Genomic DNA, 16,679 nt, shown 5'->3' with positions numbered 1-16,679 from the left:
AACTTTATTTTTTAATCACTTGCTAAATTGTGGGATTTTTGAGTGTAGAACTTTAGGAGCAATTTAATGTTTTTCCCCCCACAAATAATTTTTTCCTTTGCTTTGACTGTACCAAAAATTTTATAATAGTAATAATATGTGAATTCATGTGCTTACATTATGTGTAACTGTATTTATATTTAGGGTAAAATATACAAATATATTTACTGAAATCTTTACAGCTTAGATTATAATCCTGAGCAGCAGTTACAAAGTCCCTTCCCTTCACTGTGCCATTTTGGAGTATAATGTCACAAATGCCGCAGATCTCATCTGCACAGCCTTCCTGCAGACCTCAGATGCCGGGGAAGCGCAGAGCTCCTGCCTGACCAGGCCGCCTGCCTCTGCTTGCTGCAGTGGAAACCTGAGACAGGATTTAATCAGTGTGCTGTAGCAAGTCAGGTCGACATTTTGAGGCTCTTTCAGAGCCCTTGTAAACAGATTTAGCTCAATGGTAAAGTTAAGTAGTGGGGGGTAAAAATCCTCCACATGTAAAAGCAAATGAGTTTTTAAAGAACAGAAAATAATCTCTATGAGAAATTACTTGTAAATTATCCATGTGGAAAGTAAACCTAGCTCTTGTTAACATTTCTATAGAAACATGCATTTTGATTAAGCCAAACAAATTTAAAAAAAAAAAAAAAACTAAAAAGTAGCCAATCATTTATCTGTTTACTCATAAATATTTTGTTCTTTTCTGGATTTTTCATCAGTATTTTTGTTGTTGCTATTGCTTTACTTGTTGTGGTTTCTTTATTTTTCCTAAATTTTATTTTTCATTCATGGAGAGCCTTTCTGTCTTAGACTGAATTGCATCATTGCATGCATCTTACATGTGAAGTCATTTCAGCAAAGAGTTGCTCTTTGGAGTTGTGTCCACCTCTAGTCTGTGTCCCTCAGCCAGAGTACTGAGTCTTTGGCTGCCCCATCACTGCCCCAAGGTATGTGGAGAGGGCACTGGCTCTGCCCAGTGTGTTCTCAGTCTCTCTTCCAAACTGGGACAGAAGGAAGAATGTAGAAGGAGATGCGTATGCAGGGCCGATGCTAAGCCAGATTCATTTATAAATGTGTGCTAACTTTTCCATGATACTTGAGGTTGGGGTTCCCAGGGGTTAACATACTTTCTGAAATCAAATTGAAAATGGAAATTTTTATTTCAGAGAGCTTTAATATGAATTGTTTTATTTTTTCTCAATTTTACTAAGGCCTTAGCAAGTAATCAATGTCCAGATCTAGTAGAAGTTAAGAACCTATGATAGCAGTGCATGTATGACACTCAGAACACACACAGCAGCATGTATCGGACAGCACTGCCTCATGTCACCAGCTCGTTAGCTTAGTTTGACGTGCTCACTGCCGGGAAGAGGATGCCTTGTCTGTCTGTGCAGAGTACGGAAAACCCTTGCTGGGATAGATACTGTTCATTCATCATGGACTGGTCTGTCCAACCAATAGAGAGAAAGCCACATTTCATTTTGTCAAACCCAAAACATCCTACCTAGCTACATTTGTATGAAATCTCACACAACATGACAAAAATCGTAGCTGAGCCCTCAATGCACATTGAACTGGAGAAAGAAATCAGGAATGGTTTGGCAAAGATAAAACACAAAATTAATTTTATGTTACTTTCTTTTCCTTTGCATTCATACCAGGTAGACTGTGTCAAATACCTATAGTAGAGGAGAGCTTGTTCATGCATGCAGGACAAAATAAAGATTAAAAGCTCCAGGAAATCAGCCTGCTTCAAGAAACCATTAAAGTGTGCCTGTCCCTCAGGCTTTACAGATGTGTTGATTGTTGCGTTTCAATCATGTAAATATGTTACAGCATAAAGTAACCTAGATTCCCTGTTATAGAAGTGCCCCTGTCTGGGGGTGTGGGGGTAGGGAGGGACGAAAGAGGACTAAATAACACACTGTAATGAAACCTGCCTTTGGGCAGCACATGCTTCAGTTCTCAATGCCCAGAAATACTTCGTGAGCACTCTAGGCTGCCTAGCAATGGGGATTTTCTAATTCTGGCGAGCTTGACAAAGTAAATACAACTCTTGAACATAAGGCAGCTCCTAATAAAAAAAAAAAAAAAAAAAAAAAAAAAACCACCACAATTCCCCCTTGTAAACACCTACATTTGGCCCCATTAAAAATTCTTTCTTCATACCCAGGAACCAGCAGACCCTTAAATATGGGGATCTCAAAGTAACTGGAGAGTAGTTGGGAGATTTAGAGCTGTCAGGATGTTTTACATCGCCACTGCCACTGAGCACTTCATACACCATCTCAGGGCTTTGGAGAATGATGTTCTGCATACACTGTAGGCATTATACAGAGAAACACACTGGCCATTATGCTCTCGGGAGTCATTTGCTTGCAGCCAAAAGGAAACCAACGCATGTTCATGGGTATGCTATCCAGGGTATAAAAGTGTATGCTTGCCACATTTCTGGGCTGAGTACTCCTCCAGAGTTGCCAGCTCTGGAAGTTAGCTAGTGGACTAGCAGTAACATGCTTACCTAAGTAAGCTATTTTGAAAACTATCAGATTGCAAGATTCTCTGGTTTCTGCCTTTTCACATCTTAGGATTATAGTCCGTAGCTAAGGGTCAGTCATGCCTCTGCCAGCCGCTGAAGTGTATCACGAACTGTATCGCTGCAGTCCTAAAAATCTCTAGTATTTCAGAATGGACCAGGATACAAAGATATTCATTTACCTACTAGCAGTTCACTGAGTCCATGGTTTCAGATTATGGCAAGGAACAGGCACTAGTTTCGATTGTAATGACAAAACAAAAAGATTGTTCCCTTTGCTACCACCAGTGCAGTGTCCATATCATATGCTTTAAAGGAAGAAAGAAAGGGGGTGGGAAGGGATTCCCGTGTGATTAGACATTTGCATGTATTTCTAAAATAATTCTTAAAGTTTAGCATTCAGATCTAAAACACATACATAAATTTTTTTCCTAAGCCATCTTCCTATTCTTAAGAAGCTTGATGGGTAGTCCACAAGATACTGCCCCTAAAATTTTTTCTCATTTATCCTAAGTAGAAAAGGGATCTCCTGGGCAAAGTGCACCTGGGATACCTGTCCTCTTCCCTTTCCTGTGATAGTAGCCACAGGCACTGGAGTTTCTCTCCCTGTGTACCTGCACACACTGGAACATCTGTGCTCTTTTCCTGCACTGTGTGCTCCAGAGCCATACAGACCTTGAATTAAAGAACAGCTGGGACCAGGGAAGAGGTAGCCAGAATGAGAATCTTTGCTACACAGTAAACTGTGGAAAGATGGATGAAAGGGAGTTGGTTGAGAGATAGGAAGAGCCCATTTTGCCATTTAGGCAACAGGGCCCAGGATCACAGAGATGGAAGTCAGGCTAGTGACTAATCATCATCCCATGTCCTTTCCCGAGAAGCAGCAGGTAGGGAGGGGTGCAGAATGTGCATTGGGTGCTGGGGCACAGGGATGCAGCGGGTAGTGGGGTGCAGGAGGATGCAGCAGCTGGGGGTGCAGTGGGTGGTGTGGTGCAGGGGGTACAGCAGGTGGAGGGGAACAGGGAGAAGGCGTTTCTGTGTTGTTTCTTTTCTTTCCAACTTTAGGTAACAATTCAAGTTGTATTATTCTGTTATCTAAATGCTTTTTTGAAGCCCAGCACACAAATGACAGTAAAAAGAAGGGGATTATCTGAAGGAAAAGAACTCCCTTTAGTTTGTATAAAAAGTAAAATCAGTATCAAACATGATGACTCATGCCTATAAATCCATGCCTTGGGGAGGCTGAGGCAGGAAGACTGCCACAAGTATGGGGCTAGGCCAGGCTAGTTAATGTAGGCTACAAAGAGAGTCATTGTCTCAAAGAAAGCAAAGAGGGAGGAGGAAGGGAAGAGAAGGAGGAGTCATACCAAGCAAGGGTTTCCAGAATTGCCTAATTCTCTGGGTATATGAAATAGGGAAAACAATCTGACTTTTCTGCATCTTAATTGAAAGTTTGAAAACATGAAGATTTGAATGTCTTGTTATTATTACCCTGCAGTCCAGAAGATTCTAATTCCCCTTCTAAGAGAAGCAACCTGAATAAGTCATCCCCACACACTCAATGCTCCTTAGATGTGTCACATAGAACTCAGCCCCTCCACAGGGAGAGCAGATAGGAGGAATCTGGGGGTGGCAGGGAAAGACACATGAGCCTCTTCATTGCTGGTATGTTTCTTCTGAATCAGAAGAAAACATGATCTAAAACAGCCTTTGTAGACTGTTCTCTGGAAACATCTTTCATAAATTTCATAAATATGAATGTTTGCAGTAACTATTGTTCTCCATTATTGAAAATATCCACACATGACTTTGTAAGGAACTAATCAACAGTCATAGAAAAATGTTTCTATCACTTCTATGATAGCCTTTGCCCTTCAGAATTAAATCCAAATCAGTTCTCATAATTTACAAGCCCTACCAGATCTGCCGCCTGCCTGCCAGCCACACTTAATAACCATTTGCCCACTTGTCTAATGCTCCAGAAAAGCTGGGATCTTTCTGCCCTTCAAACATGCCAAGCTTACCCCTGCCTCATAACTTTTCATCTTTATTCTCATCACCTGGATCTTCTTTCTCCAGGTCTTATAAATCCTGTCTCAAAATTAAAAACTTAGCACAGATGTACTCTTCAGGAAAATCTTTAACAATTAAAGTGGTACCCACAGCAGGTAGTACCATGTCACCATATTTCATTTCCTTTCAAGTATTATTCACTATCCAAATGGTCCAGATTCACCTGCTGTCCTATGCTGCCAATCTCTCCTTGAACTATGGAAGTATACATTGTCCCTTCCAGGGCAAATTCCATGAAAGCAGGGATCTTGCCTATTTTGCTCAATGTCTCTAGTGTTTGGAGACACTCTGACACATAGAAAATTAACTGTGGACACTGAAGACAGACTGCCTGAGTTCAATTCATTTCAGTGCATTGAGGGTGTGACATCACTCCTGCTCTACTCATTGTTTTGGACTTAGTTACATGGTCCATAGCTAGCTGCAAGGGAAGCCTTGAAATGAAGCCATTAGTCATAATGGTCTTGTATTTAAGGGACTCAGTACTATAGGAAACAGGAGAATAGATGTTTACAGACAATTATCAGTCTCTGTCAAATATGACAGCCCTTTGGAACCCAAGGCCATGCTCACATTCTTCCCACAAATACCTGTTCCCTTACCCAGGGAGAGAGAAACAATCCATCCAGTTAGAAAATTCAAAACTCCTATGCCCTAGTAGTTTGTAGAAAAAAATTGTCCTTGAGTCTTGAGATAAAGCTCAATTGGTAGAAAGATTGTTCAGCATGTAAAAGTCATGGGTTCAATCCCTCAGAATCTAATGAGAATGAGTATGGTAGAAAACACTGTAATCCTAACACTCAGGAGTGAGAGTCAGGAGGACCAGAAGTTCGAGGTCACCCTCTGCTACATAGCAAGCTTAGGCCTAGTCTGGGATATATGAGACCTTGAAAAGAAAGAGGGAGAGGGAGGAGAAGGGGTCTTTCTGATCTGTTATTCCCTTTTCCTTTAAAAAGTATTTGGCTATCATCAAATATTGCTGAGTGAAGTTGCCGTTGAAAGATGTGCCCTTTGAAGTTTGAGGAGTAGGGTGGCTTTCAGGGTTGAATAACTATAGGCTTCTGACCAGGTTTGTGGTTTCTTTGGCAATACAATTCCCTCAAGGCCTTAGACCAGTAGTTCTCAACTTGTGGGTTGCAACCCTTTTAGGAGTTGAACAACCCTCTCACAGGGTATCAGAAAACACAGATATTTATGATTCATAACAGTAGCAAACTTACAGTTATGAAGTAGCTATGAAAATAATTTTATGGTTGGGGGTTACTATAACATGAGGAACTGTATTAAGTGTTCGCAGTATTAGGAAGGTTGAGAACCTCTCCCTTAGAATGTTCCCAGCCCATTTGCTCCCCCTCAGTTTCATGTGCAAATTATCTCCACCAAAGAGCTTGTTTCTTTGCAGGAAACAGATATTGCCTAATTATTTTATGCAGAAAGAAAATCTATAACAGAACATTGGGGTGGGTGAAATATTTGGAGGAACTGGAGGGCATTGCTACCAAACTGGACTCCAGGAAAACAGGAAGGGGAAGAGCTGGGAGACCCCATACACACACTGAAGCTACTGACTGAACACACAGCCTCTTTGGCCACAGCCTTGGGGCTAGCAAGTCCCGCTCTCCACTGCTTCTTGACCCTCAGGAAGCAGCTAGCTGGACACTTAAACACTGGTTCAACCTCTACTTCCACAAAGGCTTCTCAACACTTAGGAAGCCAGTATCTAGTCACTGAACGCTGATGCCAGAACAATCATCTCTGCATCAGTGCCTGCCAATTGCAGTAGTTAACACAGCAGGAAAACTGCTCCTGCTTCTCTTCCACCTTCTAAACCTAGTACACAGATGTATGGAGTTGGATAACCCTCATCTACATCTTTCCAGCCCCTGCTATGAGGAGGGAACACCAGAAGGCAGTTTGAGTGGCTACCAAGGGCCTGCTCTAAGACTTGAATCTTATTTCCTGGGATCTCTTTCATTTTATAAGTAGCTACCTGGGCACCACATGAAATAATAGGCTTGAATGAAATAAGCACCCCTCACCTGACCATTTTCTGGCTGTGCCCTTAGTGAAAGTCGTTAAGAAGGCTTGGAGGCATAGACATCATTGGCAAATGTTGCCTCCCCCCCCCACACCTCCAGTGCACAGGTACAAGAACATCCAGGTGTTTGCAGACTAGCAAGGCCCTGAATTACCAAGCCTTTGGTTGAGACAGTGAGGTCTAGGCGGGGTACCTCCTTTAACAGAACTATAGTCCCTTCTTGCTAGTGCTCTTGTTCTAGCATAATTTCATCTCTTTATAAAGTGGCAAGAGTCAACAGACACACCTGTATTCTAAATTTTTTCAACATTTCATGGTGAGCCACTGACTAGAAGTATAAGGTTTGCCTTCCGGGTTATCACAGATATGATAAGAAAAACACTCACAAGCTGATCTTTGACCTCCCTGTCTACCTTCCAACCACTAAATCAAAGTATATGTATATCAAAGAACTTGGGTATTATATGTGTCATTTGCCAAGATCTATATTAATAGGGTGGAGGTTACGCTGTTGTTACAGTGATCCATTGAGGGTGCCTTGGATAATGCAGAAGTCTGTGTCTCTCACATAGACCAAGTTGGGCAACCCAAGCTCCTAGACTCATTCTGTCATTTTGCTTTGTTGCCCTTAGCACATAGCTTCCATCTTTGACCAGAATAGCCGCTTTAGCACCTGCCCTTAAGTCTGTGTGTCCACAAGTGAGAAGAAGGAAGTTAGGTCTGTCCTGAACATTTTCAGAGCCTAGAGCAGGAATGCAAAGAAAGGACAGCATAATTACGCTGGAACATTTTGAAGTTGTCAAGCCATTAAATATGTCTCTCTTCTTTCTTTCAAAAATGTACTTTTCTTGGAATTTAGGAGCAGAGTTCTGCTTGAGAACGTGGAACAGAGAGAAGTGCTGTACAGGCCACCTCCTTTCTCTTCCTACAAATGAGACCACTCATATACTTGTACGGACCTAGCTTACACATTCCTAGCATACACACTACCTACTCACAGCCAAGCCTCTGCTACTCCAGGAACTTCAGAGTACGCACACATATAGCACAGTGCACTCAGGAGGAGACAGACCTGAAAACAAGAATTGTGCAGGCTTTGTAGGCATCTGGACATAGAATTCAGGGTTTCTGTGCCCCAAGAACATATTCAGCAAAGAAAAATACAGGGTGTTTATTTGTTTGTTTGTTTGTTTGTTTTTTGCGTGGGGATGGGGTTAACAGAATCTCGTGTAATCCAGGCTGGCTTCTAACTTTGTAAGTATCCAAGGATGACCTTGAACTACTGATCCTCTTGCCTCTGCTTTAAGAGTCCTGGGGTTATAGACATGTGCCACCCCCAGCTATGAGATTGATACCAATTCTAGATGCACACTGCATTAGCCTCCTAATCCCCCAGTCCATGGGAAAGAGTCTGACCAGAGGAGAGGTAGAGGGGCCTTCTTGGTGAGGTTTACTTACTAAGAGGGAAGGGAAGGTGGCAGGGCCTACTGCCTTTATGAAACCTCATCCTAACACTAACCATGGCACTTCTGCCCAAGACAGAGTGACCAAGATGCAGTCACTCAACCTCATCTATTAGCAAAGGAAGTTGGGAAATGCAGCCTTTATTCAAGGAGGCCGTGTGCCCTTCTAGTATTCAGGATTCTCTTACTTTCTAAAGAGAACAGATACTGGGAGTGAGCTAGCAATCTCTGCCTTTCTCCGCAGACACATGCCTTTTCACAAATCACACTTCTGTTTAGACAAGTAGGTTCTTCACAGTCTGCTTTCAGAGAGGTGAAGCAGATTTGGAGGCAAGACAATACTGTCAGTTATAATTGACGGTCAAAATAATTGCACACCTGAGCATTTTTCAATGGGCAGCCAATATGCAGTGTTCCAGCTCTGAGATGTTGTCTAATTTTCAGATCAATCAAGAAAAACCAAAACCAAATGAATTTCTTAATTCAAAGAATAGTGTAAAAATATGACACTAATTGAAGAAATTTTAATCTTAAACCCTGGGAATGAATTGAACCTTAAGAAAATTTTAAAAACAAAACAAAACACACCTCACCATGTGTAGCAGACTACTTTCCAAAAGTACTCAGCCACTACCAAATGAACACTTGCAAATCCAAAAAGGGGGAATAAATGGGGGGAGGGGAAATCGTTTCTGGTATTGTTTCCACTGGCCAAGGTGGATATGAGGATGGTGTAAAATTCATGAAAAATTAGGCAGAAGTATACCACGCTGTAGTATTTTAACCAAATGTAAAATACTTGCAATATAATGTTACATTATAATAGTATAATCATTGTTGAATAATATAAATGTAAAAGAATAAAAATATAGTAACGGGAGGTTGGGGAAATGGATCAGTGGGTAAGAGCACTTGCCTTGCAAGTGTAAGAACCTGAATTCAAATCCCAAGCAGCTACCTAAAACCCATGGCTGCATAATCCTGTACCTCAGCTCTGGGGAACAGAAGCAGGCAGATCCCAAAGCTTGCTGACTGACCAGCCAACCAGCCAAATTGGCAAGTTTCTAGTTGGGTGAGAAAGACAAAAAAAAAAAAGTGGGAGTCACAGAAGAAGGCATCTGCTGTCCTACTCTGGCTACTCCATGCACACACACTCACATGCACACACCACACATATACCAAACCCCACACACAATAATAATAATGTAGTTACATAATAGCATGAGACACTGGTATTCTTAGTAGCTGAAACAACAGTCTGAAACTGTAGAATAATGATGAGTGTATCAAGCCTGCTCCATCCTCTTCCCTGTACCTCTATTAGGAAATTCATCTCTCTGCTGAAGAAAGGGAAGTCTCCCTACAAAATAGAACAAGAAAGCATTGCGTTAGCCTCCCTCATGCTAGGCGCCTGGGGGAATTAGATGTGTGTTTTGTTGGTCAGAAACTGAAAATGGAGCCCCAAGCAGTGAGCTGTGGTCCACTGCAATTATGTGTCCCTGGATTCTGATGGCTTTGCTATGCAGCCTTTCTTGTAACCATGGCATAGTGCTGACTGTCTCCTAGTATGCTTGTCTCTCAATATGCATTTGTTCTTCCTTCGATAGTAGTAAACTTGATCAACATTTTTACATACATTTAAGCACAAAGCCTCTTTTACAGCTCAGTCTGTCCATGTCTAAATTTGGGTTGTGTGTAGAAGTGACATGGCCAACTTCCAGATCCTGTCTTTTTGGCCACATTTTTCCCCACTCAGCATCAGTCTTGGAGCCAGAAGTAGATCTCCTTATTTAAAAGGCAGACCTATCCTTTGTGCTCAGAATTGCCCACTTGGAATACAGTGAAGAATAAATACACTTCCACCTTTTAAGAAAATATATTTATGGCCGGGTTAAGGTGGTGCTCACCTTTAATCCCAGCACTCGGGAGGCAGAGCCAGGCAGATCTCTGTGAGGTCAAGGCCACCCTGGTCTACAGAGCAAGATCCAGGACAGGCACCAAAACTACACAGAGAAACCCTCTCTCAAAAAACCAAAAAGAAAGGGAGGGAGGGAGGGAGGGAGGGAGGGAGGGAGGGAGGGAGGGAGGGAGGGAGGAGGAGGAAGGAAGGAAGGAAGGAAGGAAGGAAGGAAGGAAGGAAGGAAGGAAGGAAGGAAGGAAGGAAGGAAGGAAAGAAAGAAAAAGAAAGAAAGAGAAAATATATATATTTACTTTGTGTGTGTGTGTGTGTGTGTGTGTGTGTGTGTGTGTGTGTGTGTGTGTGTGCATGCACGCAGGTTCCTCAAGAAGCCAGGAGCATCAGATCCCCTGGACCTGGAGGTTGTGACTGGTGACATTTCTACCTTTTTCAAGCTACTCTTAGGACAAGAATGCCTCTGTAATGGCTCCTCAGCCTATGCTCTACTTCACTGTATCACACGGAGTATGATTACAGAAACCAGCAAGCGCTCTGCATGTGAGGGCCCGCAGAGCTAAGAGACTCGGCAAGGGAGTGGGGTGGATGCTTGCTGTTCATTTGTTTCCTCTCCTTTGTGTGAAGAGGGAAAAACAACTATTAAAACCCCGGTGGAGGAGCTTCCTATTCAGACATTTCCCTTATTCACCATTTTGTCAGCAGTGAGGACATGTGCAAAAGACAGATTTTTAAAATGAGGTGGGTCCTGAACTGTGTTCTGTATCACTCACTCTTCCGTCGCTGTGATCAAACACCATAGCCAAGAAAGCAAGAGTGTTAGTTGGGCTTCTGGTTCCAACCATGATGGCAGGGAAACAGGGCAGCGAGCTACAGGCATAGCAGTTGGAGAGGGAAGCATGAAGCAGAGGGGCAAACCGGTAGGTAAGGCATTTACCTTCAAAACCTGCTTCCAGTGGCACACTTCCTCCAGCAAGGCTGAACCGCATAGACTCCCCAACAGCACCACCAACTAGGAATCAAGTGTCCAAATGCCCAATACTACGGGAAGCCTTTCTCGTTCAAACCACCATACTTTCCTAATACATCCATGCACTTTGACACTGGCCTGGAAGCCAGGCAGGGAATTGTGGGTGCAACTTCCTTTATGTTTATTTACAGAGCTGCAATGGAGGGGGGATAATATATACTAAATATTGAGGTTCTGCTTATGTTCTGAGACCCAGTAACTGAATTGCTGTCATTTATAGTTATGTGTAGTGAGTTATACTTCTAGATTCACTTTGTAAACTCTCTTGTTTTTAGCATGTTATACTACATGTATTTTTGAGCCTCCTGAAATCTATTTTTTAGCAAAAGAGGTTTAAGTATGTTGGTATAGTACTTGATAGTCCATGAAGTATCTGTACATGTCGTTTGCTGTCCATGGCCGTCTTGTGAGGAGACAGTTGTTCCTTCATAAGCGTGAGCACACTGGGGCTTTGACAAGTTATTGGCTTATGAGGGGTCACCCTAAAAGTGAAGGACAAAAGCAGGAATCATGTTGTCACTCCACCTCCATGCCCAGGGCTCTTGTGCCTTGACTTCTGCTTTGTCTCTGGCAGGGCCCTGGACACTGGGGCAAAGTGACAGATCTTCAGTTAGGGGACCAACATAGACCCCCGTCAGGTATGAACCAGTTTCCATTCAATTTCTTAATGTTTAAAAGAATATGAAAATATTGAAAACTAGTCTGAAAGATTAATGTCCCATGGTTCTGAGCAACACAAACTGGCTTTCCAGGGAATATGAGAAAGTTGTAAAAGATGTAGACAAATCCCTATCCAACTGCTAAGGTTTAAAATGCACTCCATCAACTGTTTTCAGAAAACAGACAGTGCCTGGTGGTTTTCTTTTGGCAAACTATGAAAACTATAAATTGACTAGACCGACTTGAATGGTATTTACTCTCAGTTTGCCTCAAGTCTGGGTGTGATCTCTATTAATTACTTTGGCCCTTCTGTTTGGGAACTATGGGTGCTGAGCACAGGTCTGGCAGTTGGGGAGAAAAAGAATTAGTAAGGGCACCATTAGGACAGGAAACCCCACTCCGTGTGTCTATGGGATCAGTGTGTTGCTGGCCCAGAAGGCACAGATAGATAGTGGCTACTCCCGGGAAAATGGAGAGGCGGGCCTTTGGGAAGGACTTCAAAGTCCTGTCCTCCTCGGATGCCCTAGAGCCATGAGCAGTCGCTTCTGCTGCTTGGCTCTAGCCTTGGCTTTCTGTGGAATGCAGATGCCTTTGGCAGAGACTCCTGACCCTACCAGAGTGTTTTAGTATGCTCTTTCCTCCCAAACAGTGGCGGGAGGGAGGCCATTGAGCACATCAGATCCCTGCAGATTCCCCAATTTCCTGTGGGAATCATGGGAGTTTCTATTTTCCCATACCTCTCTCTACCCATACAGATATGGTACTAAGACAAAAACTTGGCTGCCAGCCAACCAGAGACCCATCCCCTGCCTCATCTGCACAGTCTTTCCCTCTCCAAATCTGAGGAAACAAAATTAGATGGAAAAAATATTCAGCTCAAGATGAAAGATCCATTTTTGTTTTGGCCTTTGCTCGGGTATAAAAACAGACACATGAATCGTCTGGTTGGTTTTATAATATTGAGACTCATTGCATGCATTCATCCTATTCATTTTTATTTGAGTCATTTTTATTTAAACTTATTCAGTGAAATTCAACATCTAAAAGTTTATCTATGCTACAGCCTTGCTGTTTGTCATAAAGAAGGTCACCATGCAGCATACATTTTCAGAAGACAGATCTGGGATGCAACGGCACCTGAGCATTTACATGTCAAGTGTGTGCAGGCTTTGGGAGCCTCCTGGGAGAGCTCCCTGACACACCTGGCGAGGCTGGAACCTGAGCTCCTCTTCACTGCTTCACATCACACTGATGTGGTACACAGGGGAGGCTTGGACAGAGAACAAAACACTCTGCTCAAGAATTTACATTGCGTGGTGACCACATTCAAGAAATCAACAAAAGCAAGTGAAACCACACAGAGGCCTGGGTTTCCTGGCCCTCTTTGGGCTTTTTCAGAGGACAAGAATATATAACCAGCTTTGCAGTAAAGTGTTTGGCTAGGAATGATTACTCATATTACCCCAAATATTTATGATCAGAAGTAGCACATGAATAATATGTGACTTTTCTTTTATTCAACCCAAAAGATTTCCAGGCATGTCACATGTCACTTTTTTTCCCAAAGACGGGCATTCAGCCAGTTGGTTCACTCATTGCCTAGATAAAGTGGGGAGGAGAGAAAAGTGCTTAGGCAGTCACTAAGCAAATAGTTGAGCTCCTAAAACATATTTGATTTTGCTAGTCCTGGATAACCTGCACTTGCTTTCCTGCTTAGATTAGCCATGCAGGCTGAGCCTTATATTACACTGTTCCTGCTGCTGGTCGAATCCCATTCTCCTTGTGAGATGAGAACTGAGGCCATCACTGAAGAGCCCACTCAGGTCCCATCTCTGTAGAGCTTTCTCCTCTGCCTTTCTTATATCCATAACCCAGAGAGCTTGCTCACCCTGAGGATGATTTGCGCGCTCGCCTTATTTGTGGCTGTAGGAAACGGGGTATGTGGAAGGTGCTATGCTCACTTCAGATTGCCTTCCAGATTCTGGTTGTTGAGTTGGCTCCATAAGGCTACTTCTACTACCATTTGGTAGGTTCCAGTGCCACCCGAGTGTGCATGCGTGCACACAGTAACTCTGTAAGTTTCAGGTAACTCCAACCATGCATGTGTGCTGCTCATTTTCCTCTGGGCTCATCAGCAACAACTCTGAGCCCGTGGAGTGAAACACAGATACAATTAAAGATCACTTTTCCTCCTGCTTCTTCTGTGGTCAGGGACTGTCTTAACACTGCAGAGACACTCGTAGCCTCAGACCCGGGTGCCATGCTTCCTTTTAGACCACTGAGGCTGTCTTGGTCTCAGTTCTGCTTGAAATCTTCTATGGAACAAGCTAGAGTACAAAGAACTGAAGGAATTATCTGGGAACAAATAAGTCTCATCTGAGATTCAAGAAACAAACACTTAGTAAGCGGCAGGCTGAGTGCTGAAGTGAAATGAAGAGTTCTGTGTGAATGTCCCAGGTTTTCTGACCTCCTTCACCTGCTTGACATCTTTGCTGACCATGCCTCGGTTTTCGTTTGAAATGTATTTGTATTTGAGACAAACAAATCCAGGAAGAACCTTTTCATAAATTATCTCAAATGTCTCTAAATATTTTGATTATTTACACACAGCTTGTGTTTACATGACAACAAGGAAGCCTTTCATCAGGAAAGCATCTAGCAGGAACATATGCTTGTGGGCAAACATTTTGACAAAAACCATCCTAGCCTTTTTTTTCCCCCATTGAAGAGAGTCTTCCAAATGAAGGTCCCAGCCAGGTTGCCTATGATCGAACACTAGCCTATCCTGCCTTGCCTGTGACCCTGGCCTCCTGTTTTGTGCCTCGCCTAACAGAAAGAGTCATCCTTTATCACCCTAGAGGAGTGGTTCTAAAACCTCTGCAGATACCAAAGGCTGTGGATACCAAAGCCCCTCCTAGACAATGGCATAGTGTTTGTCTATAACTACACATATCTTCCTAGAAACTTTAAAGGACTTAATTACTATGGTAATACCTAATACAATGAAAATACCCAGTGAATAAATGTTTGTTATATTGAATAGAGAGTAATAATGATATAAAAAGTCTCTGTGTGTTCAATACAGATCATTTCTTTTTTAATATTTTCCAGCCATGTTTCTTCATGTGGAATCCACTGATCTGGAAAGTCAACTCCCTCCTTTAATTTTGATTTTTTTTGGGGGGCGGGGGGAGACAGGGTCTCACTATGTCGCCTTGTCTGGCTTGAAACTCATTTTGCAGAGCATGTTGGCCTCAAACTCACAACAAAGATCCACCTACCTCTACCCCCCAACTGAATTTTTATTTGTGTGTGGGGGGGTGATAATTAAAATAATTTTATATTCCTTTCTTTTTTGGAGGACTGGGCATGTGAGGTAGGGTTTCTATGTGTAACAGCCCTAGCTGGTCTGGAACTAGCTTTGTAGACCAGGCTGGTCTTGAACTCAAAGATCCAACTACCTCTGCCTCCTAAGTGCTGAGATTAAAGGTGTGCGCCACCATCTCTAGCTTTTATCTCTTTCAAAAGAAAAACATTGTTTTAAAACTAGAAGTGTCTTTTTCTAACCACAGTAACAGCTGCAGTTTTGGCTGTGGGGTAGATCTGCTTAAATGAGCTTGCATCTGGGGGAAGATAAAAGCAGGAGTTGGGTACGCAAAGCCAACCCCACTTTTGAAAGCCTACTCCAGTGCTCTGCTCTGAGGCAAACCTGTAGTCAGAGCCGTGGCTGGCTCACCTGTGCACAGGGCAAGCATTGCCGTCTAGTAGCATTGTTCTCGCTATGCCAACACGTCTGTGACAATGTCAGTTCCTAGAAAAAGTATAGTCAGGAAATAGAATCAGCAGTCAACTTACACACAAAGAGAAGCAAGCATCTGTGGGACTCCACCATTCCTGAAAAAACATAGTTGATTAAAACTATGTTAGGACCCTGGCAAAAACAGAAGCAGAAAAAAAAAAAGAAAATACTGTAACTTACAATATTTTTTTTCAATTTGTGCATTTGCATGTTTTCATTCCCACCTAAGAAAGAAAAATCTTACTAGATTTGGTTTTGGACTCTGAAGTCGTTCCACTGAGAATCTTGGTCCAGTTTCTAACAGTAGCTGTAATTTGTAAAAACCTACTAAGAATGGAATATGAAGATAATGGGCTCCGTCTGAGGAATTGTTTTAGCAGAGATTTCATATGCAAGACTAAATGCTGATCAACAGAGCATAATATTGTATTCTGAAGTGTGTGGGGAAAGCAAAATTAATTTTTTTTCTTCTTTCCTTCTCTCACAATGTACCACAGCGACTGCATTTGCCTCCAGACTTGTCAGACACAGTGAGCCGTTCAAGCAAACAGGATCTGGCAGACTCCGCCAAGCTGCTGGGCCCAGGCTGTGGCATGATGGCCGGAGGCAAGAAGCACCTGGACTTCTAGGGAATCCTCCTTAGTAACTGCATGCGGAATTATCTGACACCCTAATTATGATTGCAAATAGCTTATGTAAATATTTTTCTTAATGATTTGACCCTCCAGTCTTTGAAAAACACGGGATTTCAAACGGAGCCACGTTCTTCAGTTTGGGTTGTTTCATTGTTTGTTTTTTCCACCAACTTTTGTACAAAAACAATAGAGCAGAAATACCATCATTTGACATTTAGCTGCTGTTGTGTATTTTAAAATACTAATTGATTTTTAAATAAACACCAAAAATACCCTAAAACATGATGTGTCTTAGAGTGGTCATTGGTTCATGTGGACTGGAGCGATGGAGTGATGGTGTCGTGAATGATGGTGATAGACACGCTCACCCACGGAGTGTAGAACAGGAGTTCAAGTTGTGTGGGATACGTTGCTCTGTGTTTCTGGAGAAGTCACTGAAAACTGCTAAGCCTTTTTTGAAGAATGTTCTGTTTGCTAGTGTATGAGACAGTTTGCATTTG

The 16,679-nt window shown here is 42.6% G+C and overlaps 1 protein-coding gene across 1 annotated transcript in view; it reads left to right on the top strand.

Moving 5' to 3' along the window:
- Window positions 1-16,459, top strand: part of Elp4 (elongator acetyltransferase complex subunit 4) — a 194,833-nt gene extending 178,374 nt beyond the window's left edge. The window contains exon 10 of the mRNA XM_006975863.4: window positions 16,042-16,459. Within this exon, the coding sequence (XP_006975925.1) occupies window positions 16,042-16,173 (132 nt within the window). The 3' untranslated portion in view covers window positions 16,174-16,459. The remainder of the gene's footprint in view (window positions 1-16,041) is intronic.
- The last annotated feature ends 220 nt before the right edge of the window (window positions 16,460-16,679 follow it).

This window comes from Peromyscus maniculatus, chromosome 4 (assembly GCF_049852395.1).
Source record: "Peromyscus maniculatus bairdii isolate BWxNUB_F1_BW_parent chromosome 4, HU_Pman_BW_mat_3.1, whole genome shotgun sequence".
Taxonomy (NCBI): domain Eukaryota; kingdom Metazoa; phylum Chordata; class Mammalia; order Rodentia; family Cricetidae; genus Peromyscus; species Peromyscus maniculatus.
This window is presented reverse-complemented; position numbering and strand designations above follow the sequence as displayed.